Genomic DNA, 27,874 nt, shown 5'->3' on the forward strand with positions numbered 1-27,874 from the left:
TCCAGGTGTGGTAAAAGTGATTTATTTCTGGAACACAGTAACAGCTATGCAACTAGGAACATTCCATTTACCGGCCCCATCCGTGTTTTTGTGTCACAAAGACATACTAAGACTTTGGAAATTTTCCAAAGGGGATTACACTTGAAATGTGCTGTTTCTTCACTTTTTTTTTTTATTTGTCTTAATCACAGCAAACCAAGGAAAATAGCTTTACAGCTTACTAAAACTCAAACATATCCTCATAGGAAGCAACTTAAACATTCCCAACTGTAAATTAGCAATGCAGTGATTCCCCATCAAAAGCCAGGGAAACACAAAGCAGCTCTAACACTGAGCTTATCTTGTCCATTGTGAGGAAAATTTGAATGATACAGGATGATAAAGCAACACTGCAGGTGCAGCGTCCACTGGGAAAAAGAGGTAGGGGACAGATCTGGCTGAAACCATACTGAGAATCTGATTTTTGTTTGCTTGTTTATTTTTCCTTGTTTATTTGGTTGTTTCAGCACTGGGGATTGAACCAGAGACCTTATGCCTGCTAGGCATGTACCCTGCCATTGAACTGCATCCCTAGCCCATTTTTAAAATTTGAGACAGAGTCTAGCTAAGTCATCGCAGATGCTTCAAACATGCATTCCTCCAGCCTCAGGATCCCTGAGAATCTGACTTAAAAAGAGGAAGAAATCACAGGAAGGCATAACATTGCTTATATCTCCACAGAGCAGCGTTTACCATAAATGAGAGGGCTTATAATAACCTAGAAATCCACCAGAAAGAGTTTCCCAGTGTGTGTGCCAGATAGCAGGAACTTGCAGGTGTTGGGGACTGGATCTCCACCGGCGGGTGCCTCACCTGCTCTCTGGATGGCTGAGTTACCAAGTCTGCAAATGCACAACCTGGAGAGCTGCCACTGTACAGAATGGGTGGGTGCCACCCGGCAATGCCAGGGCCCCTGAGGATGCAGGCGTCCAGGTCTAGTGGCACTGTCTCATTTCTTGTCTCTAGCTAACAGGTGGGCCTCTTTCCCCTAAGCCCCAGAGCAGTAGCAACCTGAAGAAGCAACACAAGTGGGAAGTGGTATAAACCTCCAGGAGAGCCCAGCTCTCCACTGACTCACCTGGAGGCTTTTGAGGAAAAAAAAAAAAAAGCCTGATTCTTGGACACCTGTTTATTTTAAGTGTGGCTTAGAAGGGCTTGTTCTGGAAACTACCATGATGGATGACTGAAAAAAAAAAAAAAACAGAGGCAAAACCCTGAGTGAAGCAATGTGTGTGTGTATGTGTGTGTGTGTGTGTGTGTGTGAGATGTGTTATATTTGAGTGTGATGCTTGGTGTGATATGTGTGTGGAAAGCGGGTGAAGTCCTCATGAGCAGACCCTCAGGATCACATACACCTTAGCCCAGCCCAGCCACACAAGGCTAGGTTCCCCTTGTGAGGGAGGTTAGCAATAGCCAACTTCCAGATAGCAGAACCTCCCCAGGCCACCTGACTACATCTTTCAAACATTTCTTGAGGCAGTGAAATGCAAGATTCTTTACGAGTCTCTATCAAACTTTTGACCATGACCCAAACTAAGTTTACACATTAAAGAGAGTTGATACGCAGTCTGAGTACATGGATTGTCTATGATAGTTCCTATTCTGCTGTCTGTGTGTGGTGGTGACCCACTTGTGGACACCCTTTCTACTGAGACACAAACACAGCTTTGTTTAGAGCTTGGTGTGGTGACGCAGCCCTGTAATCTCTGCAACCCCAGAGGCTGAGCCAGGGGATCACAAGTTCTATCCTAGGTGGTTTAACGAGACTCAAGTCTCCACATTTTAAAAAGGGTTGGGGGTATAGCTCAGTGGCTGGTTTCAATCCCCAGTATCCAAAACAAACAAACGAAAAACAAACGCTTTGTCTTGGACAAAGCACTGGAGCTGCAGTAAAACCTGCAGTCTTCCAAGCACATCAGAAACCACTCCCTCCACACTGCAGGCCCAGACCTCAGTGACAATCCTCAAGTGAGCAGCGGGAAGCACGCTCCCCTGACCATTTTACCCGATGGCAGGGGAGGGGGCTGCTCAGGCCCAGGCTGGCAGCTGTTTGTTCACCAGCCCAAGCGGCAAGGCCATTCCGCGCCGTGGATGGGTCCCTTAGGGGTTTCCCAATCGCGCGTCAGCCCTTTGGGATCGCTGCATGAGAAGGATGATCCTGGCCAGGTCGAAGAGGGCGGGGAAGGACGCCATCACGCTGTCCACCTGGTCCGGAGGGAAGACGCTACAGAGCGCAGTGCGCTCATGGGCGCGAGCGTCCACCTCTCTGTCCACGGCCCTGTGAGCAGACCCCAGAGTTCCCCCAAAGGCGCCGTCGCCCCAGGACGGCTCCGCCCAGACCGAGCCACCCAGAAAGTGCTCGGATCCGGACAGACCGACCCACGGGTCGTCGGGAGGTCTGCGCTGGGGAAGCAGGTCACCGCGCAGGTCCCTGGGCCCAAGTGCGCCCCGCGGCTGAACTTGCGGCGACGGGAGGTCGCCGGGGACGAAGGGGCTCTGCGGTCCTGGGAGGCTGCGCAGGCCCGGCGCCAGCGCCCCAGGGCCGGGAGGCCCCGGGGTGGCAGAGATGCCCGCCGGCGAGGAGGAGGGCCCGGGCGCCCAGTCAGAACCGCGAGGCTCGAGCGCGAAGCCGCCGGCGGGGTCGTCGCTGAACGGCAGCCTCGAAAAGCTCGCGCGCAGGGCGGCCAGGTCCGCGGCCCCCGGCGCCCGCGGGAGGCAGTGCGCGCCGGGTTCCCGGGGGAGCGGCCGGGCTGCTGCGGGGCCGCCCCGGGCGCTCGGCGGCCGCGGCTCCTCGGCGCCCCCGCCGGGCCAGGCCCGCGTCTTGGCCCGGAGCTCATCAGCCACAGCCAGCTGCGCGTGGTGCGGCCTCTCAGGGTGGTAGAACTTGCACTTGATGCCGTAGGTGCATTTCTTGCCTGGAGGGGCAGGGCAGAGAGGACGCGGGTTGAGAGCGGGCTTGGAGAAGCTGTGCGCACAGCCTCTGGTCTCTCTCCATGGAGATTCCTCACAGATGGCCCCCAGACCACCTCAAACTCTGCCTTCTTAGCTCCCCAGAAGGGCCTGAAGATCTGGACTGGTGACTAAAGGGGGAAGGGTTCTGGAGCATGGGCAAAATGTCTCATGGCAAATGGGGCACAATAACTCCCAAGGTCTGCAGAGTGAGCATCCGTGCAGGAACTCCCTCTGACCAGGGTCTGACACCAAATTCCTGGATTTGATGACCTTCAGCCTGTACTTCCTAGGGGACCCTGTGCATAGGACCAACCTTGAAGATGTGTGGGGAGCAGGTGCCCCATGGTACAGGACTGCTCTTCCAGTGCTGCCACAGTTTCCACCACTGTCTGCATCCCTGATACTGACCACTGTCCTCTCCCTACACACTGTTCTAATAGAGGTAGTCAAATGACAAATAATTGATCATCCAAGCCCAGGCATTTTAGAGCTTAATGGTCTAGCCTGAAGTATGGTTACCTTCATTCTAGCCAAAAAAAAAAAAAAAGGCTTTTGAGTGCCATCCAAGGTCTTTAATTAGACTTCTGGAAGCACAAAACCAAGACCTGGAGTCATTGAATAACTTGCCAAAGCAGGTTAAAGAGCTTGCTAGAAGGTCATTCTGGATAAAATCCTTGACTTAATGGATAAGGTGTATAAGGGCCTGGGGGAACCGTGGTGCAGGATGAAGACATGAGGTGTGAGTGGACCAGGTGAAGAGACTGAGAACTGAAGCTGGCACCCCCACCTCCCTGCTTCTCACACACAATACAGCCGTGCCTGTGTCTGAGTCCTACGTCCAGCCCTCAGACGTTCCTGTCAGGAAGTAGCAGTCCAGAGGAGCTAAGCTATCTCTTCAGGGTCACACAGCTGGTTAACTTGAGCTGGAACCCAGACTGCTGACTGTCAGGCCAGGACTTCTGGGCTGCCCCACACCAGTCCCTGAAAAGGGCCCATGAGGCCCAGGGGGCTACACACCATAGGGGCAGTGCTGCCAGGATGGCTCTGGAGGCCTCGGCTTCCTGCTCAGGAAGTTGCTCAGAGTGGGTCCACGTCGGCCCAGGGGGTCATCAGGAGGCATAAATCTAGAAAATAAGCACAGAGGGGCAATTGCAAGACCACAGTGGGACTGGCCACTGGCATCTATATGGGGGTTGAAGCCACCCAGAAAACACCAAATGACATAGACCATCCGTCCCCACAGAGGGTTGTCATAGCATCTTAAAAAGCACACCCTTTCTCTACTGAGCCCACGCAGAGCACAGCACCTCTCCCTGAAGCTCCTGCTAATGTAGTGCAAGCCAGCAGGATCAGAGTCACCTGGAAACTTGTTTAAAATGCAGCCTCTGGCTTCCTCCACACATCCTTCATCAGACTCTGAAACTGTTAAGGACTCTGTATTTTAACAATTTTTTATCCAGGAAAATTGAGGTATAATTGCTCCAGGCTCACCGCAGCTTCCCGTTGTCCTGATACAAGATTAGGAACCTCTATGGGGTTAACAGCTCATGGAAGGATTTGGACTTGTACCAGCAACTTGAAGCTTGGGCCCCTATGTCCTATGGGCCTCACACCATAGCAGTCTCAGCTCAGGGCATGTGCAGGCCAAGGGTCAGCACTGCAGAGTCTGAAACACCAGCAGTGAATGGGCGAAGATGCAGATTCAGAGCCCGCTGCACACGGTGCCTCGGCACCAATGGCCTGACCTCTGCATACCCCAGGGGCTCCAAGCTTGGTCTCAGCTCCTGAGGCTGCCACACTCTGCACGCGAGGTTTTCTGATACCAGTTTTCCCCCTGCCTGCCCCTCCTCCTCCCCGGCGTGGAGCCCTGACAAGAAAGGGAATGCACCCTCAGTGTGCCTAGGTCTCAAAGGGGAAAACAAAATTCCTCAGAAGGAAGACTCCCATTTAGTGAGATACATCTTTTTCAATGGGTGCTCCTGTTCCCGCCAGACACTTCCAGACACTTCCACAAATCCATACAAAGGATTTCTAAATGGTGGAGGGGCTGTTTTCATGAGTTGCTGCCCGCCCCCCCACAAAAAGTCCAAGAGTCATGCTGAGGTCCCACCCTGCAGAGAGCTGGGCGATTCCAGGCTCAGCACAGCCTCTGTGGCTCAGCTCCCAGCTACACCTCGGGCTGCTCAGAGTTGGGTCCTGACCAAGAATCTGGGGAGCCGCCCACTGCGGTTATTAAAAGTTCCCAAAGGCTTCGCCTCCTGTTCCCTCAGGAGCCGGAACTGTGCCAAGAGGGCCCTGTGGACGTGCCCAGGACACCAGGGTGAGTGACCTCACTCATAAGCAGGCAGGCCCTGCCTTCTGGCTGCCCCTGAGCAGAGGCCAGTGCATCAGGAGGACTTGGCCTGGGCCACGGACTGTCACCAGGCCAGCAGCAGCCATGACCCACCAGCCCTCAATGAGGATTTCTGGAACCCACAGTGACCAGACTTGCCAGATTCCTCTAGGCCAACACTGGACAGGGAGAGCCGCTGGCCTTGTGCATCTGGAAGCAACAATGAGGTTACTGCAGGGTGGCTGCCGCCGAGCACCTGCCCTAGGGCTCAGGAAAGCAGCTTCACCTCCTCTGCTGCAGGAGCAGGCGGTGGAGGACATCCTGGTCTGGCCTGGGAGTAACTGCTCTTATGTCTGGGGCACAATTCTCTCTAGGCTCATGATAATCTCACAGGTACTATTACTAATCCCTTCTCAAGGTGAAGAGTCCCCGAGGTGACTGATTGCCCCATGCCACACCACCTTGCAGGGCAGGGGCTTAGTTGGAAACCTCCACCACACCACACTGCCTCTCTGCTGCTGTGTTGGGGGCAGGTGGCCTGAGCCCAGCCCACAGGGCCCTCCTCTCCCCTCCTCCTCCCCTTCTTGGAGCCACATGCTCACCCATGCACTCACACGCTCATTCACTCCTGTACCACCAGTTAGGGGACTTGGCAGGTAGACAGTTACAGTCCCTGCCCTACACATTCTGAAAGAGCCCAGAATGAGAGCTGAGCCGTCAGTGCCTGGAACACTAACTGCAGTGGGAGCCCAGGCTGCTGTGTGCTGCACCTGTCCAGTCCTCAGACAGGCCCCCTGTCCAGGCCCGAAGGTGCCTGCCCCAGCAGAAGATGAGCCATCAATTCCTCCCCACCTTTGCTTAGGCCAAGGGCTTTCCGGTTTGTGCCTTGCAATCCTGATGTCCTTTCCCTTCCCCCAGCAGTAGCAGGTTGGTCCCAGGCTTGCCTAACTCAGAGGACCAACCTAGGGACTAGGCAAACCAGTAGGTTCTCCTGACTGTTTCAACCAAGAGGTGTGGGAACAGTCTGTTCCTGGCAAGTTAAGATCTTTGCAGCCCAAAGAAAAGATCTGTTCTACTGCACATTCCCACATGTAATTAAAAACTTAAAAAAAAAAAACTTGAAATAAGTGAATGGAAATACAACAGAGTTCAATATTTTCCCATGATGGCTATTCCAGAATTCTTATTTAAAAGATTAAGTTCTAAAACAAAAAAGTTTGTGGTGGGCTAAGCATCCGAAGCTTTGCAGTGACTCAAGTAGACGTGACTCTGGGAACTTCAAGGTCAAGGACAAACTGCCTGTGGAGAAAAGGGCCTAAGAGAGAAGACACCCAGAGAGACAAGTGACAGGGCAGCCTGGGATGGCCGAGTGGGTGAGCTCAGGTTGACTGTGTCTGCAGGTCTGGATGTGCCCACCACCAGGAGCCCGCTTTGCCAGGACCTGGGAGTGGCTTTCTGCCTTCTCCCCAGTCCCCCAGACCCCTAGGCCCCATACCTATCATTGACAAAGGAGAACATGAGTAGCCTCTGCTCAATAAACCACTTCCACTCTGGGTTCTCATTCTGCAGGTCACGGTAGTTGTCATTGGAGACGATGATGCCATCCTTCTCGTAGGCCACCTTTACTATGTAGCGGTCGTCATAGCAGACCACCCGCTTGCCGTTCACCTTGCGGGACGGGGTGTAAACCAGCACTGCCTGTCGCTCCAGTTCCTCCAGGACGTGCTGCTCTGGGGCCACACACGGAGAAGCACATGAGGTCTTTGGGAAAGGACACTCGCCCCACAGACCAGGGACCTCCTTGAGCCTTCCTGCCTTCCCCCAACCCCAGCTGGTTAGATGGGGGCAGGGAGGTTTTTCAGGGAAGGGGAAAAAACACCAGTTGCCACCCCCCCCCATTACCTAATGTTCATTTCTTTCATTAAATTTCACTGAGTTTACCAGTGGCCCAAGGTCAAGGAGGCTCTTGGCTTGGGTCCTGCCCATGATGGAGTCCAGAAAATGGTACCCAACAAGGGAGAGCCCCTTCCGAAGGAAAATTTTAGCCTCAGCCCTGCTGTTTTCAGAGTTACAAGCCACATTGGCCCAACTATAGCAGACAGAGGCCTTCTGGAGAGGGATGCTCCTGTTTGAAGTGGAACCCAGTGAAGCTTTAACAATGATTAGCAGCCTGACTTCCACCCGCAAGTTTCCTGTGAGAGCCCTTCAGTGTAACCACGGATCCACCTTCCCTACCACTCAAGAATCTGCTTGGCCAACATTGAATATCCCACAACCAACATCTCTGAGTGACTCGAGAATGTAATGGAAGAGTCTGGAACTAAGAATGCACAGGATGCTGGGCTGAGCTCCAGTCTTTATCCCTCCCTAATGTCAGATGTTACCTTCATAAAATGAACACAATAATGTCTCCTTTACCTTTCTCACAATGCTTGTGAGTAGCCTGAATTAAGCTCAGGTGTGGGAGAGTTTTTGCAAAAACTAGGAAGGAAATGGACGTGTGTCACTGGTATAAGTATCTCCAGGTCTTTCCTATGGGATTGAAGTTGGCGTCCCAGGAAAGTCTAATGTTTGGTCTTAGATTTGCCTTTGGAGACATGCAAGGAAAATCCCTGCCACACATAATAGTTATTTGACACTTAGAAGAGTATTAGCATATTCTTTATATATTTTTCTTCCCTCTAGTCTAAGTACTTTCCAATCTGACATGATTTCCAGACTTGAAAAAAGATACAGAATGCATTTGTGGAACAAAGTACAATAATAATAATAATGTTGTGGACTTTGAGAAGCAGAAGGTGGAGTCATGCTCAGGAAGTCCCTAGTGCCCCTCCCAGTTGACAGTCCGCTCCATTCCCCTCAAGATGGCCCACGTTCTGCAACTGAGTGTTTATCATTCCTTTACTTTTACTTTTAGAAATACATATGTACAAGGACAATTTTCATTGTGGTGACAAATCAGACCCTACACAAGTGGCACCATCCTACACAGGCACTTGCCCTGCTGCTGTTTTCATTGCGCATTGTGTTTTTGAGGTTTGGTCACATGGCCAATATGTTCACTGCTATTAGTTTTTATGTAAGTCCCTGGCACAGAAGTCCAAGGAACTCTCCAGAACATGTCTCTAAGAATTTTCCCAACTTGGTGAGTACAAAACAGTCTCTTATAGTGGTTTTATTTTGTGTTTCTCTAGATACTAATGAGATTGAGCACCTTTCCTGTTTTTATTGGCCATTTATGTTTTCTCTTCTGCAGAAGCCTTATTCATGCTCATCGTTTTATTGGTTCATTGATCTTGTCTCATTAATTTGGAGAAGTTCTTCACAGATGCCCCAGTTTGAAGTTGACCCTTTTTTCTTTCCTTCCTTCTTTTGTTTCCTTCTTTTTCTTTTTTTATGGTAGCTCTTAATGAACAGAAGTTTTTATTATGTAGTCAGATTTATTTATCTTTCTCCAATAGAACTGCTCCTGTTGTAGTTTGTTAAAAATTCCTTCTCTACTCCAAAATAATTTTCCCCGTTCTTTACCTATACTATATTTCAATATCACATAACTGAATGGCTTAAATCTACCAGTATCCTTGTTTAGAGCATAAAGAATTCTTTGGGTAACCAATTCCTGATGGAGAACAGAATGCAAGTATGTATCCCTCTCTCATAAATCCCATTGAAATGACAGTTTAAAAGGTGGGAGATCCATAATCACATTTAAAATGGGCTTGAAGACAGCAGTAAAGCCAGGGTTTGGACAAATTTTAGGAAGATAGAAAGCAGGGAGGGACATAGTAACCCTACAGCATGGAGGGACCACAGCCCAGAGTGTGGAGAAGATTGAAGCAGACATGGGAGTCATTTCCCCTGTGAAGCTGCAAAACACTCTAGGCGTGGCCTGGGTGGTAGGCGGGCTGAGGCAGGATGGCTAGTGGAAGGGCTGCTTGAAAGCAGTTGCTCATGAACCTGTACTCACTTCCTAGCCCTATTGCCATAAAAAAAAAAAAAATGAAGGCACAGCTAGGAAGGAGTAAGCGTCTCATTGTTTCAATCTGCTAGAATAAAACCCTCATCATTTTGTCATTGGAATATGTGACAGGCAGAAGTGCCTTACTGCCTGCCTGCTCCATACAGGGTATGCAGAAGTGAGACCTGCCAGTCAGCACCAAGAGTCAGCCCTGAACAATCCCATTCCAGGAGAAAACTTATCCCAGAGGCTCGATAGGCTGAGGCAGAAGGATCACAAGTTCAAAGCCAGCCTCAGCAACTTAGCAAGGTCCCAAGCAACTCAGCAAGACCCTGCCTCAAAGTTAAATATTAAAATGGGCTTCGTGGGAAGGCACCTCTGGGTTCAATCTCTGATACAAAAAGGGGGAGGGGAGGGCTGGGGATGTGGCTCAAGTGGTAGCGCGCTCGCCTGGCATGCGTGCGGCCCGGGTTCGATCCTCAGCACCACATACAAACAAAGATGTTGTGTCCGCCGAAAACTAAAAAATAAATATTAAAAAAAAGAACTTTTAAAAAAAAGGGGGGGAGGGGGAGAAAACTCATAGCACTTGCACAGGTATATATTTAACCAATCTAGCTCTCTATTCACAATTAAAATGTATATACACAGATCACCAGAATTTTGAGAGAAAAACCGAGAGGGGTGGGGCTGGGATGAACAAATATAAGTGACCCCAGAAAAATTTAGATAACATTTGTGAAAATTATGAAAACTTTCTTAAAAAGTCTATATAAGTTTATAGAAATATTCAAGAAGAGCCGGGAGCAGTGGCACATGCCTATAATCCCAGCAGCTCAGGAGACTGAGGCAGGAGGATCATGAGTTCAAAGCCAGCCTCAGCAAAAGCGAGGTGCTAAGCAACTTGGTGAGACCCTGTCTCTAAATAAAATACAAAATAGGGCTGGGGATGTGGCTCAGTGGCCGAGTGCCCCTGAATTCAATCCCTGGGGCCAAAAAAAAAAATCAGAAATATTCAAGAACATACTGCATCCACAGAACAAGAACAACATTTTGTTTACAAAACAAAGAGAGATTAATAGAGAAGTAGCAGCAACTGGTAACCATTAACAGATTAAAAACAAACCAAAGACAAAAACCTCTGGTGAAAGATGAGAAGAAACAGTCAAGGAACCCTCCCAGTTTGAGCAAGGGCCAGCCCTCCGGTGTCAACTATGAATCCATGCTGACAGCACCTCAGTCTCTTCTTGTTAGGAGAGCTGAATAACAAACAAAACCCTGCTTGTTGAAACCACAGTGTTCTATTATTTGTAGCTTAAAATAGCCCTAGCTCATTTGAAAATTAAAACTAAAAGAATTTCCTGGATCTCAATTTCCGTTTTTTTTTTTTTTATGAAGAGACTAGACTAGGTATTCAGTAAATAATAAACATTCAGATTCTACAAACTACTAAGGATGGAATACAGAGCTGGTCTTTCTTCAGAGTGCTAAAAGTCGTAACTTTGGGAACTTAATCCTTCTCAGTAAGCGAGTCCTATCATTCATCTATGCAATAGCTATTGATTAAGCACCGACCCTACATGAAGGGTGCTGGGTGCTAGGGCTAGGTGCTGAACAGCTGCATGGGGTTTTTAGTGTAGGGAGGCAGACAGACATTGCTAGACCAATAACTTAACAGAGCCACCACTGTGGGAGCCACCAAGGAAGAGCGCACAGTGCCTGGGGCGTGTACCTGCCGCAGCATACCTCTGATAGGGGTGTCAGATCGTGATGGCTCTTTCCTCCAGGATGGGACAAAAACCTTGATGTAGGTGTGACCTCTCTCCCTGAACCAGTCCACAGCCAGCTGGATTCCCCGGCAAGAGAAGGCTTCTTTATTTCCATGGCTATAATGGGAAAACAAAGAAAGCTGACGACATCCAGAGAGTGTTGGTTCCTAGGAGTGACTTCCCTGGGAACATTCTGGACCCAATCTCATAACCAAGAGGGAAGCAGGCAAATCTGAATTTTAAAGATAGTTCTATGCATAAACTATAGAACTATAGCCTTTAATTAGAACCAGGCTCCTGGTGATACATACATACAGGATCCCTTGCTCCAAGGGAGAAATATTCCAAGGATTAATAGACTAGATCAGCTCTTTAGCTAAGCTAAAAGGATCAACATAAAATGGAGCAGAGCCATCTTCAGGATTACTCTCACCCAGAGATGGCTATAAGTGCATTTCTCAAGTCCAAGCAGGGAAATCAGTGCCCCATCAATGCCACTGAAGACATTGATGAGGCAGCAAGGAAAGAGCGGTGTGGGAATGGGCAGGGACTGGTGGGCCTCATCAAAGGTACTCCTCCTTTCTCCTAAGAAGCCCAAGAATCCCTGGAAGGATTCTAAGGCGGGAAGTAGATGTGATGTGGTGATGTGACATGATCCGATGTACATTTCTCAAAGATCAGTCTGGCAGCACCAAGGACAATGGAAGGGCAAGAGCAGGTATAGGTACCCGTTTAGAAGCTGTAATAATTGACGGTGACTTGGACTCGGGAGCTGGTGTTGGGTGAGGGAGAGAGCAGGTGGACTTGAGAGGCATCTGGAGGGTAAAATCTCCAGAACTCCATTTCTGACTGGATACAGTGAAAGTGGACAGTGGGTTGATCCCTGGCACAGGGATTCTGAGAGGGAAAGATCACTTATAGGTTTGGTTTTGGACACCTACTGAGTAGAAGGCTTTGTGACCCCTGAGTGGAAACGCTAAGTGACCAGGGAGGGTTCAGAGGTCCAGGTGGTAAGTTATAGGTCCACTGAGTTTAAACACTAATTGAAGCCACAGCATGGAGCAAATGATCTGACTGCCAGAGAGGAAGCAAGAGGCCCAGGCTGGCCACGAGGAACCCTGCGCTGCGTAGCTGAGGAGAGAGCAATCCTACCCAAGGGACAGAATGGATCTATCAGAGGAAGAGGGAGCCGGCTGGGTGCTGTATCACGGAAGCCAGCGGGAGGAGGCAGCCAAATGCTCTCCCAGGGACTGGCGAAGCCTGAAGGCATCCATCCAACTTAGCCAATGGGGGTCAGTGGTGTTTTGCTGGAGAGGGAGAAAATGGGTATATATGAGAAGGCAAAATCTACTAGACTAGCCACGGGACCTTTGTACCAGGTATTCCTTCCTTCTCAGCCCATCCACTCTTCCTCCTCCTTCCAACCTCAGCTGCACCATTTTTATTTTTTTTGAGTTGAGGTGTCCCTGTGTTTCTCAGATGATCTCAAACTCCTGGGCTCAAGCAATCCTTCTTGCCTCCTGCCTCATCCTCCCCAGTAGCTGGGACCAAAGATGCATTGCACCTGCTTTTGGCTGCTTCTTCAATTCCTTGGGACAGTGTCTCCTCTCCTAGACTGTCAGGTCCCCTGTTCCAAGCACCAGTAGTGCCATGCCACTCTCCCTGGCACTTAAGAAGGTTCGTCCTCAGCCAGGGTTCAACTGGGCCTCTCTCTGCTCTTCATCACGGGTCCCCCTTGATCACCACTGAGTTCCCAGCACCTGGCCCTGTGCCTGGTAATTGGTAAGGGATCAATTGAATTTGTAGGTAGACCAATGACTGAGAAAAAAAAAAAAAAACCCCAAAACTAGCTGTGTCAGCAGCTGGAGAAAGAGAAGCCCAGAAAAAAGGGACAGTTCCCTGGAAAGACCCTGATGCAGGTGGGACACGGCATGCTCCAGGGACAGAAGCGAGAGCATGTGGAATGAACAAAGGGGAGACAGCGGCAGGGACAGGGTCCTGAGGGCCTGAACAGAAGCAGCCAGCCCACTTCCGACGGGACTACACCCAGTGTCCCTCCCAGTGCTTTCCTGTGTGTGTGACCTTCCCTACAAGTTTCTCAGGAGGCTCAGGACAGTCACAAGTTTGTAAAGCAAGAGAGGAAGGACGACCCTGGAAGTGCTGGTCAGCCGTGCTGGGTGGCAGGCCTGTGGAGCCGGAAGAAGCCACACACGCTGCCAGGTCTGGGACTCTCCTCTGGCCAAAGAGCAGGCCCTAGGAGGTGTGTGCAAACAGAAAACAGAAAGTGCTGATGGGATATGTGTGGGGAAAGGAAGAGGAGGTGGAGCACTGACCCCCCTGCCCTGCAGAAGGCAGAGGAAGATGGGAGGATGAGAGGTCATTCACGTGGTCACTCAGCCCCTCGCCCCACCCTGCTCCTCCCCGCTGAGCCCGAAGAGAAGGGGAAACATCAGTGTGGGCATGAACAGGAGGAGGAAGCCTCCTGTGTTTTCCAGCTTCAAACCCCCCAGAGAAGCCTCGTGTCGGCAGGGCGGCCTTGGAAGGAAGTAGCCTATAGGTGATCCCACAGTGACACCCAAGTCCCCTGCAGGCCCCAGGCCTCGTGGGTTAGAAGAATCCTATGGTGGACCAGGAGGCGCCTACCAGGAGGAGAGCATTTTAAGTCAGCATGGCCCCCAGGGAGCCTGGATGGGACCAATGATACTCCCACCCTCACCCAGCCACTCTCGCAGAAGAGCCCCGAGGGACAAGACCCCCTCTTCCTGCCAACACCAGGTCTCAAAGCCCCCAGAGGCCATTTGGGAGAAGAGCACAGGGAAGGAGGGGAAACACGGAGCCTGAGTCTTGGGAAAGACAAGACACAGACATCTGCAGACCCTGGAAAATGTCAGGCTGGCCCTTCCCCTGCTGAAGAGCTGGGGAAGAGATTATGTCTGTCACAGGAAAAGAGGTGCATTTTCTGTGCACATGGCAGTACTGTGGGCAATGGACCACCCACCCCAGCACACGCATCTGTTGACTGCACCAATCCATTCTGTCCATTCCAAAGTAAAAATGTCACTACTGCAGTTATTTTAAAAACCATTTGTTAACTGATCTCTTTCCCAGGGCTCTTCACAGATCTGTTTGAACCACTCAAAAACCAACGTTCACTCCCGACATTTTCTGTGGGTATATGATTAGTGGGGGCCAGGGAGGACATTCAGTGGTGAGGGAGAGGGAGGGAAAGAAGCCCTGGCAGAGCTCCCAGTCAGGCTGAAAGGCACGGACAGTCCCTCTGGGGTCCCTGTCCAGCATCCACTGGGAAACACAGAAGCCAAAGGCTCCCATTCCTCTGTGCTTCCTCACAGCCTCTGCATGGATTCGTGGACATCTTCCACACAAGGCTGTGGCCGGCCTGTCTGCCAGGTCACTTGGCACATTCATCTCATTTAACTATTACAAGCCTTTGAGGAAGTGACCTGTACCCTCCATTTTACCCTTGAGGAAACAGAAGCAAAGAAATGTTCCCGGCTCTCTGTTGAAGTGTCAGACCTCCAAATGCAAACTCATTCCCTCTTGGCCCCAAGACCCCTAAGATCCAGAGGGCAGCTCTTTTGGAGCAAAAATGTTGCCTGCGGTTTAAATGCTCTTGCTGAGCCAGGCGCACGCCTATAGCCCCAACGGCTCAGGAGGCTGAGGCAGGAGGACTGTGAGTTCAAAGCCAACCTCAGAAAAAAGCAAGGCCTAAGCAACTCAGTGAGACCCTGTCTCTAAATAAAATACAAAATAGGACTGGGGATGTGGCTCAGTGGTTGAGTGCCCCTGAGTTCAATCCCCAGTACCCACCCCCCGAAATGTTACTGGGGTGGTGGCAGGGCCCTTCATGGGGTTATGAGCAGGCACCAGGAACCAGCTTCTCAGGCAGCCTGCTGAGAGGCCTAGGGGAAGAGGAAAGGGGAAGTGGGTGGGCGCCTTAGGCAAATTTCTACTCGACAATTGTGCCTGGGGCAGCTGCAGATAGGGTGTTGTCATTTCCAGAAACTAATTGTACACCCCTGTATCCCTGTATCTATGTGGAATTTAGAGGTCACCAAACAGCCCTATGGGGAGGGAAGAAAGAAAGAGATGAACAATGGTCCATTAGTGGTTTGGGATGTAAAAGGACACCACCAGTTTCACTCCTGTTTCTTATTTGAGGTCAAATTACCAGCATGTCAAACCTTAGTCAGTGGATCTCTGCCAGATCCAGTCAGGGGAAAGAGAGAGGGTGAGCAGGGGCTGCCCGCATCATAAGAGAACTAGGTGCAGACTTAGGTAGGAGCCCAAGGCTCAAGTTAGCAGAGGAAGACAGGTGGGATTTCAGCCTGAACTCTCTTCACCGAATGATTCCTTCCTCCAGAAGCCAGAGTCCCCCAGATGGTCTAAGTTTAAAAATTAAATAACAACCCAAAACAAAAAGTCCAATACACCCCAAACAAGACATGCTCAAATGGAACCCTCCTCTGGGGCAGGAAGAGGAGGTAAAGTTTACCAGGTGGCTTCCCGCCAAACTCCACACTCCCAATCCCCCCTTGTTTCTTGATGTGCCTACAGGATGTAAACAGGTTGGACACTTGTGAGTTTGCCACTCCCAACTCTCACAAAGAAATGCTGCGCCCGTGGCTACCAAGAATCTGTGTTCTTCCAAATACCAAGATGCAGCTTCTAACAGGATTTCAAGGAAAGCCACCTCTTTAAAACGTTGCTGCAGATTTTTCTTAAGGCCTTGTGTCCTCAGTTATTCTCTCTCTCTCTCTCTTTCTGTCAAACACACACACACATACACACACACACACACACACACACCTTGAAGGTACAGGAATTGTACTTGAGAATTGTCTCTGGGATGCTATTCCATCAGTGTCACCAATGAACACACACGTCACCTGCAGGTCCCCAGTCTTGGTGGCAGCAGGAGTAGATCCCAGGTTCTAGCCCTGCAGGACCCTGGTGAGGGGAGTGGGGGGCCTCACGCCTCCATCTACAGCTGCCAGGTCCAGGGCTCATCCTGCTTGGGCAGGGCTCTGGTCAGCACAGGCAGGCTCTGGCCCCAGGACAAAGGCCCAGGGTCAGGATCTCCCACCCTCTGGCCAGACGGGGAAAAAAGCCATTGGATGTGATGGGAGGCTTTGGAAACAGCACAAAATCCAGAGCTGGCACTTACTGCTCTGGGACCTTGGGAAAGTTATTCGCTCTCTCTAAACCTCTGAAGAAAAAGAGAAGTCCCTTTATAAAAGAAATTCCACTTATATCTTTCTACCACACAAAATAATCACCTGGAATCTCAGCATATCAGAGATGAAAAAAGCCAACCTCTTAATTATCCAGCTCTTAATCGTGTAACTGTGTGAACAGGACCCAAGAAAGTCAGGGATTTGCACAGTTGGTAAAGAAAAGCCAGAGCTCCTCTCTCCATGTGTGGCCTGTGGGCCTGGCTCCTGGGAAACCCCATGCAGGACACACAGACATCACAGTGGGAGAACGGGCAGGGAACCGAGTGCAACCTTGGGCCCACCCTCTCCCAGAACTTGCGTTTCAAGGGAACAAATTCAGTTCCCTGAACAAGTGGTTATTGTGCAATTTCTCTTTTTCCTAACTATTGGGACCCAAGGGGCAGGGGGAAGGGATGTTTGTGGGTGTGTAAGCCCGTGTGTGTGCGAGCGTGTGCATGTGTTCATGCGTGTGAATGTGTGTATGTGTGCACGTGCATGCACCCATATAGAGAAGGCATATTGGTTGATCAGGTGTTTTTTAGGCCCCAGGTGTGTGACAACATCCAGGCTCTAACACATTCTTTGCAGTATGTCTGAGTAATGGTTTCCATTTATATCCCACAAAGATTGAGCGAGAGAGGAGCAAACTGATTACAGGTGTGAGACTGGAGCTGGAGGTGACGGGAACAAATGGATTCACCCAGGACATTTCATGGTCATGTGCAAATAGAAGCTGTAGTTTAAGTTTGAATTCTAGGCAACAACAGAGACTCCCATCAAAAGAAAACCCTCCATGGCCACACTATCAGAACGCTAAAATTCTTCTCTAGCCCCCAAGGAGAGAATGCCTATGGCCTCTGAAGTCATCTGTTTTCCCTATAGCTATTCTGCTGTTTCGACTTGAAACAGTGGACTCAAATAATCTTCTGGTTGGGAAGATCTTTGATTTATGTAATATCATCCTATAACCAAAACCCGCTTAGCAGGGCATGGTGGCACACACCTGTAATCCCAGCTACCTGGGAGGCTGAGGCAGGAGGATCAAAAGTTCAAGGTCAACCTAGGCAACTTAGTGAGACCCCGTCTCAAAATAGAAATTTTTAAAAACAGGGTTGGGGGATGTAGCTGCTGGATTCTAAAATTACTTAAACAATCCATAAATCTTAAACTTAGCAGGATTTCATAAACTCCCCTGTTTGGTGCTTGCTGGGGATATGAGTTAGAACATGAGTGTGACCTGGTGGAGCAGCTCCTAAATCCAAGAGGGCAGCGGGGACTCAATCACCTGCTAATATAACCAAGCTCAGAGAGATGGAGCTGTCTAAAAACAGAACAAACATTTGGTACACACCACGCAGGGTGTATAGGGACAGTCCCTGAGGCTGGGCTGTGTGGGGTGAACCATTTCAAACTTGTGTCCTGCAATGCCAAGTCCAAAGTGAGCTCCAATCCCCAGGGACAGCTTGGGGATGCCTGACACTTTTGGAGCCGCTGATAACTGCTTTTCCAAGCTCCTACTCAGCTTCTACAAAAGGAAGTGCAAGTGTGTACAGCTGTGAGTGAACAATTTCCTATGACTCTGCCCTTTGCCTGCCTGTAACTAAGCCAAGTGGTAGAATAATCCATTGGTTTGGGCAATGCCCCTCCTCACCAGCTCGAAGTGCAGGAGGCTGCAGACTGGCAGTGGAGTTCAGTCAAGCTGGCACCATAACCACATAGGGCATGATGCTCACACCCCTGAAACACAGGAAGATGCCAAGACCCAAATGGGCACACTGCCTCTCCGCAGCATAAGGCGGGAGGGGAGGACCACAGACACTTCTGTCAAACTTAGCAAAGGGACTGCAACCTCACCGCCCAGCAACCCCCAGCAGAGGGTTCCCAGCACCATTCAAATGCTTCTTCCCATCTGAGTCTCATAACCCACAGGGAGACAGAAGGGAGGTCTATTGACCTCTTTTGCAGAAGAGGAACTGAGTAGTTTTGCTTTCCCAGAGTCACGCAACCAGTTAGGGACAGAGTCCAGAGAAAAAGCCACATCTGTTAACACCTGACCCCAAGTCCTCCCCATTACCCACTACCTTCCCCAGAAGAAGCAGCTCCTCTGGGTGAGTGTAATAATATCACCCACTTGAACACTCACTCTGCATCAGCTCCAATCCTCACAACATCCTCCAAAGAGGGTGAAATCCAACATTACAGAGGGAGAAAGTGAGGCTCAGAGAGATTCAGTGACATACTTAAGGCCACACAGCTACTCAGGAGATGTAATAGATTCAAAGCCCAATCCACTAGCTCCAACAGTCTTTGGACCAAACCAAAGAGAAGGGGTGGTTCTCAGGGCTCCTGAGAATAGGTCCCTCACCCTGCCTCCCACCGTAGGTTGAAAGAAATCAGGAAAGCTACCTCATTGCCACGTTGCTGCCGTCGATCACTATGGGACGCAGGGAGCTGGCCAAGTCTCCACAGTCCTCTTCTAGGGCTGACCTCAAGCCCCCCTGGGCAGAGTCTGGGACTCCACAGGAGCCCCGGGGAACGAGCAGAGGCCCAGTGCTGCTGGCAGGGCTCTCCTGGGCCCCAGGGCGGCTGCCCGTCTGGATCAGTTCCTGCAACACGTCATTGACCAGGGCACCATCTCCCAGCTTGCCCAGCACCCTGAACACATCCTCCCGGCTGTAGCCCAACTTCTGGAAGAACTCCATCCTGCTCGGGCGCTCCATACTGTGCCAGCCACCTCCTGGCGTGGGTCCTGCCCCCAGCTTCCTCCTGGCAGAGCCCCACGGGCATGAGCTAAAGAGAAAAAGTGCCCATCAGGCAGTTTCCGGGCAGTCTGGCACCCAGGATGCCAGGTGACCGAGAGTAAGTTGCATATGTGCTCCCTCCCTCTGACCTTATCTGTCAGGAAATCATGTCAAGCCTAGTCCCCCGTGGGGATTTTCAGTTGCTCAGTGTGGTTTGTGGAGTCACAGATACAATCACACTGCTTCTACTATGCATTCTCTGTGGCTGTCACCCCAGCGCACCTGTGCAGGGAACAACAACCTGACTCCAGGGTGACAGGGGCTGAGCAGGGAACCCACAAGTTGGGACAGGCCAAGGAAATATTTCTGAGGCTTTGTTACAGGTTGAATGGTTTCCACCCAAATTCCCATGTTGAAGCCCTTAGCCTCACCCCGCCATACCTCAGAGCGTGACTGTATTTGGAGACTGAGCCTTTAAAATGAGGTTGTTAGGGTAGGCCTCCTCCAATGACTGTGTCCCTGCAAAAGGAAATTTGGACACAAACACACATGGAAGGATGACCACATGAAGATTCAGGGAAAAAGGCAATCATCTGTGAGCCAAGAGTCAGGGCTCAGGAGGAACCAGCCCTCAGATCACCTGGATCTGGGACAGTGGATTTCCAAGGTTCCTGCTCCAGTCCCTGGTGCTCTGTTAAGGCAGATGAACACAGGCTCCTGGGTTTACACAGGGAGAAATGCCCTCTGGAAAGTTCTATCTCCCGAAAGACAATGCTCCCATCCAACCATGTGCTTTGGCACAACTTTAATTCAGACCACACTGAAGCTTGAAGATAGAAAGTCCTACCTGGTATTTGACGGTTTCCCCTCCAGGTACCCCTGAGGATGATGGGAGGGGGGACTGTAGCCTCAGAGATGCTGTCAGAAGGGACATGACTAAACCAATAGGAACACTCCAGACAAACGGGGCCTGTCTCTCTTTTCTACCGCAAAGACCTTCATCTTACACCTTTCAAAAAACATTTAGAAATACAGACGTAACTTTGAAAACACATTTGCTGTGAACAATTTGAACAATGTCAAAGTATAAAGAGCAATGCACATAGCACATCCGTGGTGCCTCTCCTGCCAATGATCTGCTCCCTCTCTCTAGCACGTTCTCTGCACTGCTCTGCATGTTACCAGATAACAAAGCCGGCTTTAGGACTGTTGTGCTTGATTTGTACAGAAATGATACCATACTGTATATAAAAGCAATGTACTTTTCTTATCAAAAATGCCTTTTGGAATCTTTCCCTGCCAAGTTACCTGTTCTGCTGAACACTGTGTATGCCCAGCATCTAGAACAATGCCTGGCACAGCCGAATCCCAATGCATAGTTGTTGATTAACGAATGAATGAATGTGCTATCCAGCATTTAACCCTAAATCAAACCATGGAAACCATAGATTGCCTTTGGTTTTTCACTGTTAGCAAATCCTGCACGCTGAAGATATTTGTGCATCTTCTTTTCACCCCATCCTCTTCTCGGCATTTCGAGCTCCTCGCCTTTAGATGCTATCTCTGATCTGCAGCAGTCATGCCTCTGTGGTAGGTTCCCACCTCAACTCTCCCTGTAGTGCAGGAATCAGAGCACGGCTAACAATGTCAGGATTCCGCGGGGGAAGGGCATTTCACAGCCAACTTTCTGGGCAGAGAGGCCTCCACTGCAGCCCCCACCTGCCTGCTTCCGAAATCCCACCTCGGCCACTGACAACGGGCCTCCCAACTGGAACACTAAATCTCCCCCTCAAGGTCACCAGTTCCTTCTAACTGAAAATCCATCCGAATCTTCACAATCCTTGCCTACGACCTCCCTGCCACTTTTGACACCGTGGACTCACTCACTCTCCAAATTGTCATTTTAAATTTTTAAAATTATGAGCTGTCCCCAACTTGAAACTCTCTGTTCCCCCAGGTTGCATAACTTGGCCTGCCTCTCCTCCTGTATGTTTCCAGCTCTTTCTCTCCTCCCTCCATCAGTGTTGGGGTCCTGCCCAGGCCCTCCACCCGTCCCTATATTCCCATGGGTCCCACAGCTTCACATCTGGCTCCCACCTCTTATGGAGCACCAGGCACACACACAGTTATAAATCCATGCAGTACATGCCAGGCATGCGGTTTAAGCAAAATGCAACAGAACTCAGAACGCTGTCGATCAACAGATATTTGTTAAGTGTCTACTTTACTTTTTCTCAAAATGAACTCCAGGGAAACTTGGGAGACCCCAAGCCATTTTCAGGGAGTCTGCGAGGTCAAAACTACTTTCATAATAATGCTAAGACATAATTTGTTTACTTCATTCTCAACCTCTCAAGAGTATACAATGGAATATTCCAGAGACTACATGCTGTGGATATTGCAGCAGTTTAAATAAAGAAGCAGATATGAGAATCCAGCTCTCATCTATTAAGACAGATATTAAAGAAACTTACAAAAAATAAGTCAATGCCACTCTTCTTACTAATTTTTATCTTTTTGGAAATAGAGTTATTTCTCATAAAAGCATGTCATTTAATATAATCGATTTATTGCTATTTAAAAGTAGATGAATTTAAAAAATTAGTTTCTAATAAAGTAGACAGATATAATCTTCATAAGGAAAAGCTCTTGGGGTTCTGAAAATAAAAGTTTCTTCTTAAATCCAGACTGTTCCTAAGATATTTCCACATATGTGGTTCCATGTAGGGAGCCTGGAGACGGGTGGCTCTCCTCCTCAGTCCCAGGCAAGGAAGCCCAGTATGTCCCCCCTTCAGTCAGGAGGTCTCAGGCCCACCTCCCGTAGCTCACCTGCCCCCCCCCCACTACTCTGCAGTCTCCTTGGTTCCTTCCTCACCCATCTGCCTGTGGCTGGCTTGGAGCCAGCATTTCTAACACAAAACTGGCCACAGCAGCCCCTGCCCACGGTTGTCCTCCCCACCCTGGGCCCTTGATGACTACAACATAGATGCCAAATTCCTAAGCAGGCTGAGCAGCTGCATCCCGTATGCTCTGACCCTGACTAAGTCACAGTCACCAATGGCCCACCTGGCCCTTTCTCTAGAGACACACTGAATTTATCCCTGCTTCCTAAGTATTCCAGAATGTTCTCATGCACATACTCTTTTGGGCTTCGCAAACATCAAGATTCAGCTCACACATCACTTGGAAAGGGCGTGTGATTGTGACCCTGGTCATCTCATCTACCACAGCCCATGACCTTTGCTATCACACATCAAATCATCATGTATATGTTTCCCAAGAGACTGAAGGATTCAGTATTCTGACCTACTCATCTCTCAGTCCCCAGTACCTGGCATGGTGCCTTGTGTATTTAAGGGGTTTATTAGATATTTCTTTAATAAATCACCAAAATATATATTCTCTCCTCAAATAAATTTTTCTCCTTGGGTTCCCAATCTGATTGAACAGCATCCCCCAGAGGCCCAAAGAAAACATCTGGAAGTCCTGTGACTCCTCTCTCTCCCTCACATCTACATCTGATGGATCGTTACCTATTTCTGGGCATTTCCCATAACTAACCTCCCTCGGTGCTCATTCTGCCACCGCCCCGGTCCACTCACTTCTTCCTGGAACAAATCTTGATTGATCGCTTACTCTGCACCAGCACTGTGCCAGGGCCCAGCTCCATAAAAACAAAACAAGACACAATCCAGTTTCAACTTGTTCACAGTCTACTCAGGAAAAACAGAACCCAAAAATGTAAACAAGAAATTGTGAAGATAAGGGCAATTCTTTTAATTAAAAAAAATGTGCATTCAAAATACAAGTGAGAAATGACTCATCTTCCATTGAAGGCAAGGACAGGCCCCTCACAGAACTGGGTAACAAAGGAAGGGCTGCACCATCACTCTGGGGACTCCTGGGAAGCCTCCGATGGTGTTCCAGCACCCCACACTTCACCACTCACTGCACCCCACCCAGACAGTCCACGGCTCAAACACTTCCACGTCCCTCCATCCTGTGCAGAGTAAAGGCCAAAGCTCTTCTGCATGGGAGTCATGCCCTTGCAATCGGGTTTCATCTACCTCCTATCTCTTGTCTCTGGTCGAGCCTTGTGTCTCTCTGTGACTAGTGACCACTTCTCTCCAGACCATTGTTCCCTCTGGCTGGGGTCTAGCTTTGGACCAAACTCCAGGCAGGAAGAAGATTTTTATAACAAACTGACAGTCCAGCTTCACACCAGGGGTCACGCAGTGACCCAAAAGGCCTTTATTCAGGTTCCTTCTCCCACCTGGAACATGGGTCCCTCCACCAAGCTAAGCCCACTCCTGTGGGAAGGCAGCATAGATACAGGTATTCTCCTTACCCAGATGAGGAAACAGAGGCTCAGGTTGGAACGGAATGATGGTTCTATAGCTAATAAATCTCAGAGCCTGACAATCAGTATGTCTCCAAAATAGCTTGTCAGTTTGAATAGCACTCAGGATGAAGGTGGCATCTCATTGCAAAAATGGAAAGCAAGAATACAACTGTTCAGCTGGGCGTGGTGGCGCACACCTGTAATTCTAGCGGCTCGAGAGGCTGAGGAAGGAGGAGAGTGAGTTCAAAGCCAGCCTCAGCAAAAGTGAGGCACTAAGCCACTCAGTAAGAACCTGTCTCTAAATAAAATACAAAACAGGGCTGGGGATGTGGCTTAGTGTTCAAGTGCCCCTGAGTTCAATCCCTCGTACCAAAAAAAAAAAAAAAGAATACAACTGTTCAGGTGACTTTTCTTTGATCACAAAGGAACAGATATGAGTAGAATTTGTTTATTTTATAATCTTTCATTCAGATGTGACAAAAACATGAACAATTCTAAAATGAAAAGACGTGGTCTTTGACCTGGGCAGGCAGGCAGAGTGACCACACCAGGTCCTTGTTCACAGCTGAAGTTTTCCACGAAGCCCAGAAGTTACCACCCAGGGCTCCTTTTCTGAGGATTGTCAAAAAGATTATGCATGGGACCAGACAGCTGTTTTCACACAAAATTAACACAAAGAATTCACCTACTTCGGAGAGTCCTCCCTACCCCCATCCCAACCCTGGAACTTTAAAATCAACTTCCTTTCCTTTTACAACGAATTTCTTCTAATAAGGGAGTAACCAGGGTCAGGGGTTGTTCTCAGGAGCTTCCCTGGGCCTTTGGGTGACAATTTCCCCTTGGATGCAGTGGTCCATGAGCTCCCATCCCCCAGCTGCTTGCTGGGTCTTTCTATTTTTAAGATCTGAAAGTCTGAAGAACTTTATCTCCGTTTCCTTCCTCAATCTTGACTGGAAGTCACAAACAGCAGATTAGTAACAAAATCTTCAAGGTTGCCTCATGAGCTGGCCCAGCGGTCAGCATCCCACGGCTTTCTTCCTTATGGTCAGTCAAGGCGACCGCACCCTGGACTCGGTGTGGAGCCCAGAGTCAGAGCCACCTATCAGGACAGCCAAGGGAAGTGGGGCAGATTTCGCAGGTGGAACAAGGTAGCCAGGTCAGATCTGTTTCTTCTAGAATCAGCTGACCTAGGTTGGGGACCTTGGGCCAAAGGTCTGGGGCGCTGACGAGTGAAAGAGGAAGAAAGAGGGAAAGGAAAGCAGAGAACCAGCAGCGCCCACGTGCACGCCGCCGTCTGTATTGCAAGAGGAAATCGCACCCTCCCTGGGAAGCCGAATGTGCTACCTCATTCCTCAGAAAGCAATTGAGGAAACAGGAAAAGACAGGCTTTGCTGACAGCTGGGACCCACAGCTGGCCAATGGGAAAGACCCGGCCGTGAGGATTGACGCCCAGGTCGGAGGGCGCCCCCCAGCGGCCGCCTCAGGCCGTAGCGCCGTTCTGGGTGGCCTCTGCCAGCGCTAAATCCATGACCTTAGGTCCGCTGGAAGTCCTCCAAGTCGGCGTGTTCCCAGTTTCTCTGCAGAGTCCAGGCAGAAGTTTGGGGGTTCAGCTCAGATCTTCTGGCTCTCATTGGAGTTGTCAGTTCAATTTTGAGGAAGTCACAGTCAGGCAAGGATTGCAGCCCAAAGGACTGGTGGTTTGACTGTTTTTTTTTTGTTTGTTTTTTGGGTTGTTTTTTTTTTTTTTGTAATTTTTAAAATTTTCAAAAATTGTGATAAAATATAGCCAAACATAAAGTTTACCACTCTAATAATTTTAAATGTATGAGATCTGTAGCATTAAGTACAACTAGTTGGACAACTCACCACCATCCCCAGAACTCTTCACCTTGCAAAACCAAGAAATATAATCAAGAATCAATAAATGGGATGGACTCAAACTAAAAAGCTTCTCCTTGGCAAAAGAAACAATCAATGAGGTGAAGAGAGAGCCTACATTTTGGGAGCAAATTTTTGCCACATACACGCCACATAGAGCTCTAATCTCCAGGACATATAAAGAACTCAAAAAACTTAACATCCCCTCCCCCCAAAAAAAAACCCAATTAATAAATGGGCTAAGGAGCTGAACAGACACTTCTCAGAAGAAGATATACAATTGATTAACAAATATATGAAAAAATGTTCAACATCTCCAGTAATTCGAGAAATGCAAATCAAAACTACTCTCAGATTTCACCTCATGCCAGTCAGAATGGCATTTATCAAAAAATACAACCAGCAAAACCAAAACTCCAGACCCATTAAACTCCTGGCTCCGGCTGCCCACCAGGGCTAGTGACCACTGCTGGACTATCTCAATGAGCACAGCCCCTTTAGGTCCCACCAGTGCAATTAGAAAGCGCTTGTTCTTGGTTTATTTCACTTAGTGTAGTTTCTTTGAGGTTCATTCATGCTGGAGCAAATGTCAGAATGTCCTTTCTTTCCGAGGCTGAATAATAATCCGCTGGGTCTGTACAGCACACATTATATCAATCATTCATCCACCGATGGGCACTTGGGTTGTGTTCACCTCTTGGCTGCTGTGGAGAATGGGGGTGTGCTGCCTGGCCTTTCATTTTCCCCTCAGAGCCAGTCCCCTGCTCCCCTGTGTGGCTGTAGGTTGTGGAGGGGCATACACACAGGTATTTACAACCTTGATCCACATCCCAGAGCACCTCTCCTGCATTCTGCATCCTGACCTAGTCACATGGCAGTCAAGAAAAGTCCATAATTGCAGGGGATGGGGGCAAAGCTGAGATTTCTAGTAGCTCAGCTGAGATTTCTAATATCTTCACCTCAATCAAATTAAGACTTAGTTCAATTTTCTCAGTAGCTTGCTTGACACCCACAGAGCCCTCCTCTAGAAGAATAGTGTTTGGGGCTGCTGCCAAAACTTCTGGATCTAGTTTTCTCCCAGAAAAGCTGAACTACCTTCTCCCAGAAAACAAGAGGCCTATGAACCAAGTTCTAGACAGTCGATGCTTTCATGAGCATGGAGACAGGGTAAAAAGAATTCCACTCCTTCTGATTTCATAACATTAACATATCTGTAAACAGGGCTTGCTGGGTACAGTGGGAAATGCCTGTAATTCCAGAGACCTGGAAGACTGATGCGGGAGGATCTTAAGTTTGAGGCCAGCCTCATCAAGTTAGAGAAACCCTGGCTCAAAATTTAAAAAACAGGACTATGGATAATGCTCAGTGGTAAGCACACCTAGGTTCAATCCCCATTAGCACCCCCACACACACACCGAGGGCTTTGTTAAAACACCTGCAAACAGTCTACTTAACTATGAAGCTTAATCATTCCCCCATAAAAATCTTTGCTAAAATTGAGCAAAACTTGTGCCTAAAGGAAATTAAAGATGCTTACCTTGTTTTTTTGAGCACTTAAAATAATTTCAGGTGTGAGAAGTCATATTGTTCAGGAAAATATTCACCCAAGTTCTGCTCTCCAACCAGCCCTCCTCTTGCCCTGAGATTCTGGACTCTCTCCTCCTGCGCACTTGGCTGAAGTCTGCACAGGGCCTGCCACGTTGACTGATGGCCCGGGCACTTGCACTTACCAGCAGGGTGTGTCCCTCCGGTTCTCAGCTGCCTGTAGCCTTCACGCTGATGCTCTCCAGCCAGTAAGGGACCCAGCTCCCCCAGAGGTCCCTGGAGTCAGAGGAGGGCAGCAGGCCTGGTCCACACTACCGCGAGAAGCTACTGTATGCCAATGCTGCACTTCCTGTGCAAGAAGCCACGTTCCCCTGCAAAGGTGGTTCAGCTTTGAGTTCAAAAAAAAGGAACGGAAAAAAAGCAATCAGATGTGGGAGGAGGGAGGAGGACTCGAAAAGAAGTTTGCATCTCAGCATGAGTCACCGAATCAAAGTTCAACAGCTACATGCAAAACAAATTCCCCTGAGGGTGGCAGCCTGCTCCCCCCCACACCACACACACACACACACACACACACACACACACACACACACACACACGAAGGTCAGGAGAGTCCCAGAGGAAAAGGTGAACAATCTGAGGGTAGGCACTGCTGCTCCAGGTTCCCACTCCTGACTCCAACTGGGAAGAACATCTGCTCCTAGCAGCTGCCAGGGAAAGTTGGTGCTCACAGCCACAAGACGACAACTTGCAAAGGAGAGAAGAGAGATGGCTGTGGTGTGCACAGGGGACAGGGGCATGAAGGAGGACTCTGTCCTCCTTCACAAAGAGAGGAGTCTCAAGCAAATCATGGCGTCCTTTGGAATAGGAACCAGGCCTCGGACTCACTCGTTGGCTCACCTCACTTCTGCCCTTCATGGATCAGGTGGCTGCTTCTCTCTCCCTGGGGCAGGTGAAGTCTGACCCAGGCCCACCGAGCCACGGCATTCTTCAGCTGGTCTTTTTGCTGCCAGCCTTAGCAAGTACAGAACTCTGTCTAGTTCCTGAATTTGGCAATACCCAGGTTAAGAGGAAAGAACACAAC

General features: G+C 49.4%; 1 protein-coding gene across 5 annotated transcripts; it reads right to left on the reverse strand.

The window, feature by feature from the left end:
- Positions 1–27,874, reverse strand: Zc3h12d (zinc finger CCCH-type containing 12D). Of its 5 annotated transcripts, none has more exons than XM_046427363.2 (8): positions 27,691–27,873; positions 26,976–27,178; positions 19,467–19,544; positions 18,691–19,074; positions 11,028–11,167; positions 6,819–7,053; positions 4,009–4,115; positions 1–2,954 (listed from the first exon to the last, which is right to left on the reverse strand). In XM_046427363.2, the coding sequence occupies exons 4-8, from the start codon at positions 19,002–19,004 to the stop codon at positions 2,140–2,142; spliced, it is 1,611 nt and encodes a 536-aa protein (XP_046283319.1). In that variant the 5' UTR covers positions 19,005–19,074; positions 19,467–19,544; positions 26,976–27,178; positions 27,691–27,873; the 3' UTR covers positions 1–2,139. The 5 variants fall into 5 exon arrangements, with proteins under 5 accessions (XP_046283319.1, XP_046283320.1, XP_046283323.1 ...); XM_046427364.2 differs by having other exon boundaries at positions 26,783–27,178; XM_046427367.2 differs by lacking the exon at positions 19,467–19,544 and having other exon boundaries at positions 27,691–27,874.

The sequence above is a fragment of the Marmota monax genome, unplaced genomic scaffold, assembly GCF_021218885.2.
Source record: "Marmota monax isolate L192 unplaced genomic scaffold, Marmota_monax_Labrador192_F-V1.1 WCK01_AAM20220418_F8-fsc00114, whole genome shotgun sequence".
Lineage (NCBI taxonomy): Eukaryota > Metazoa > Chordata > Mammalia > Rodentia > Sciuridae > Marmota > Marmota monax.

Excerpts from the sequence above, each read along its gene's own strand:
- Zc3h12d (XM_046427367.2), bottom strand. The coding sequence starts at position 19,004 with ATGGAGCGCCCGAGCAGGATGGAGTTCTTCCAGAAGTTGGGCTACAGC. Across the intron at positions 7,054-11,027 it reads ATCTGACACCCCTATCAGAG|AGCAGCACGTCCTGGAGGAA; the intron begins GTATGCTGCGGC and ends GTGTGGCCCCAG. Across the intron at positions 2,955-4,008 it reads CTGGCAGCACTGCCCCTATG|GCAAGAAATGCACCTACGGC; the intron begins GTGTGTAGCCCC and ends CTGCCCCTCCAG.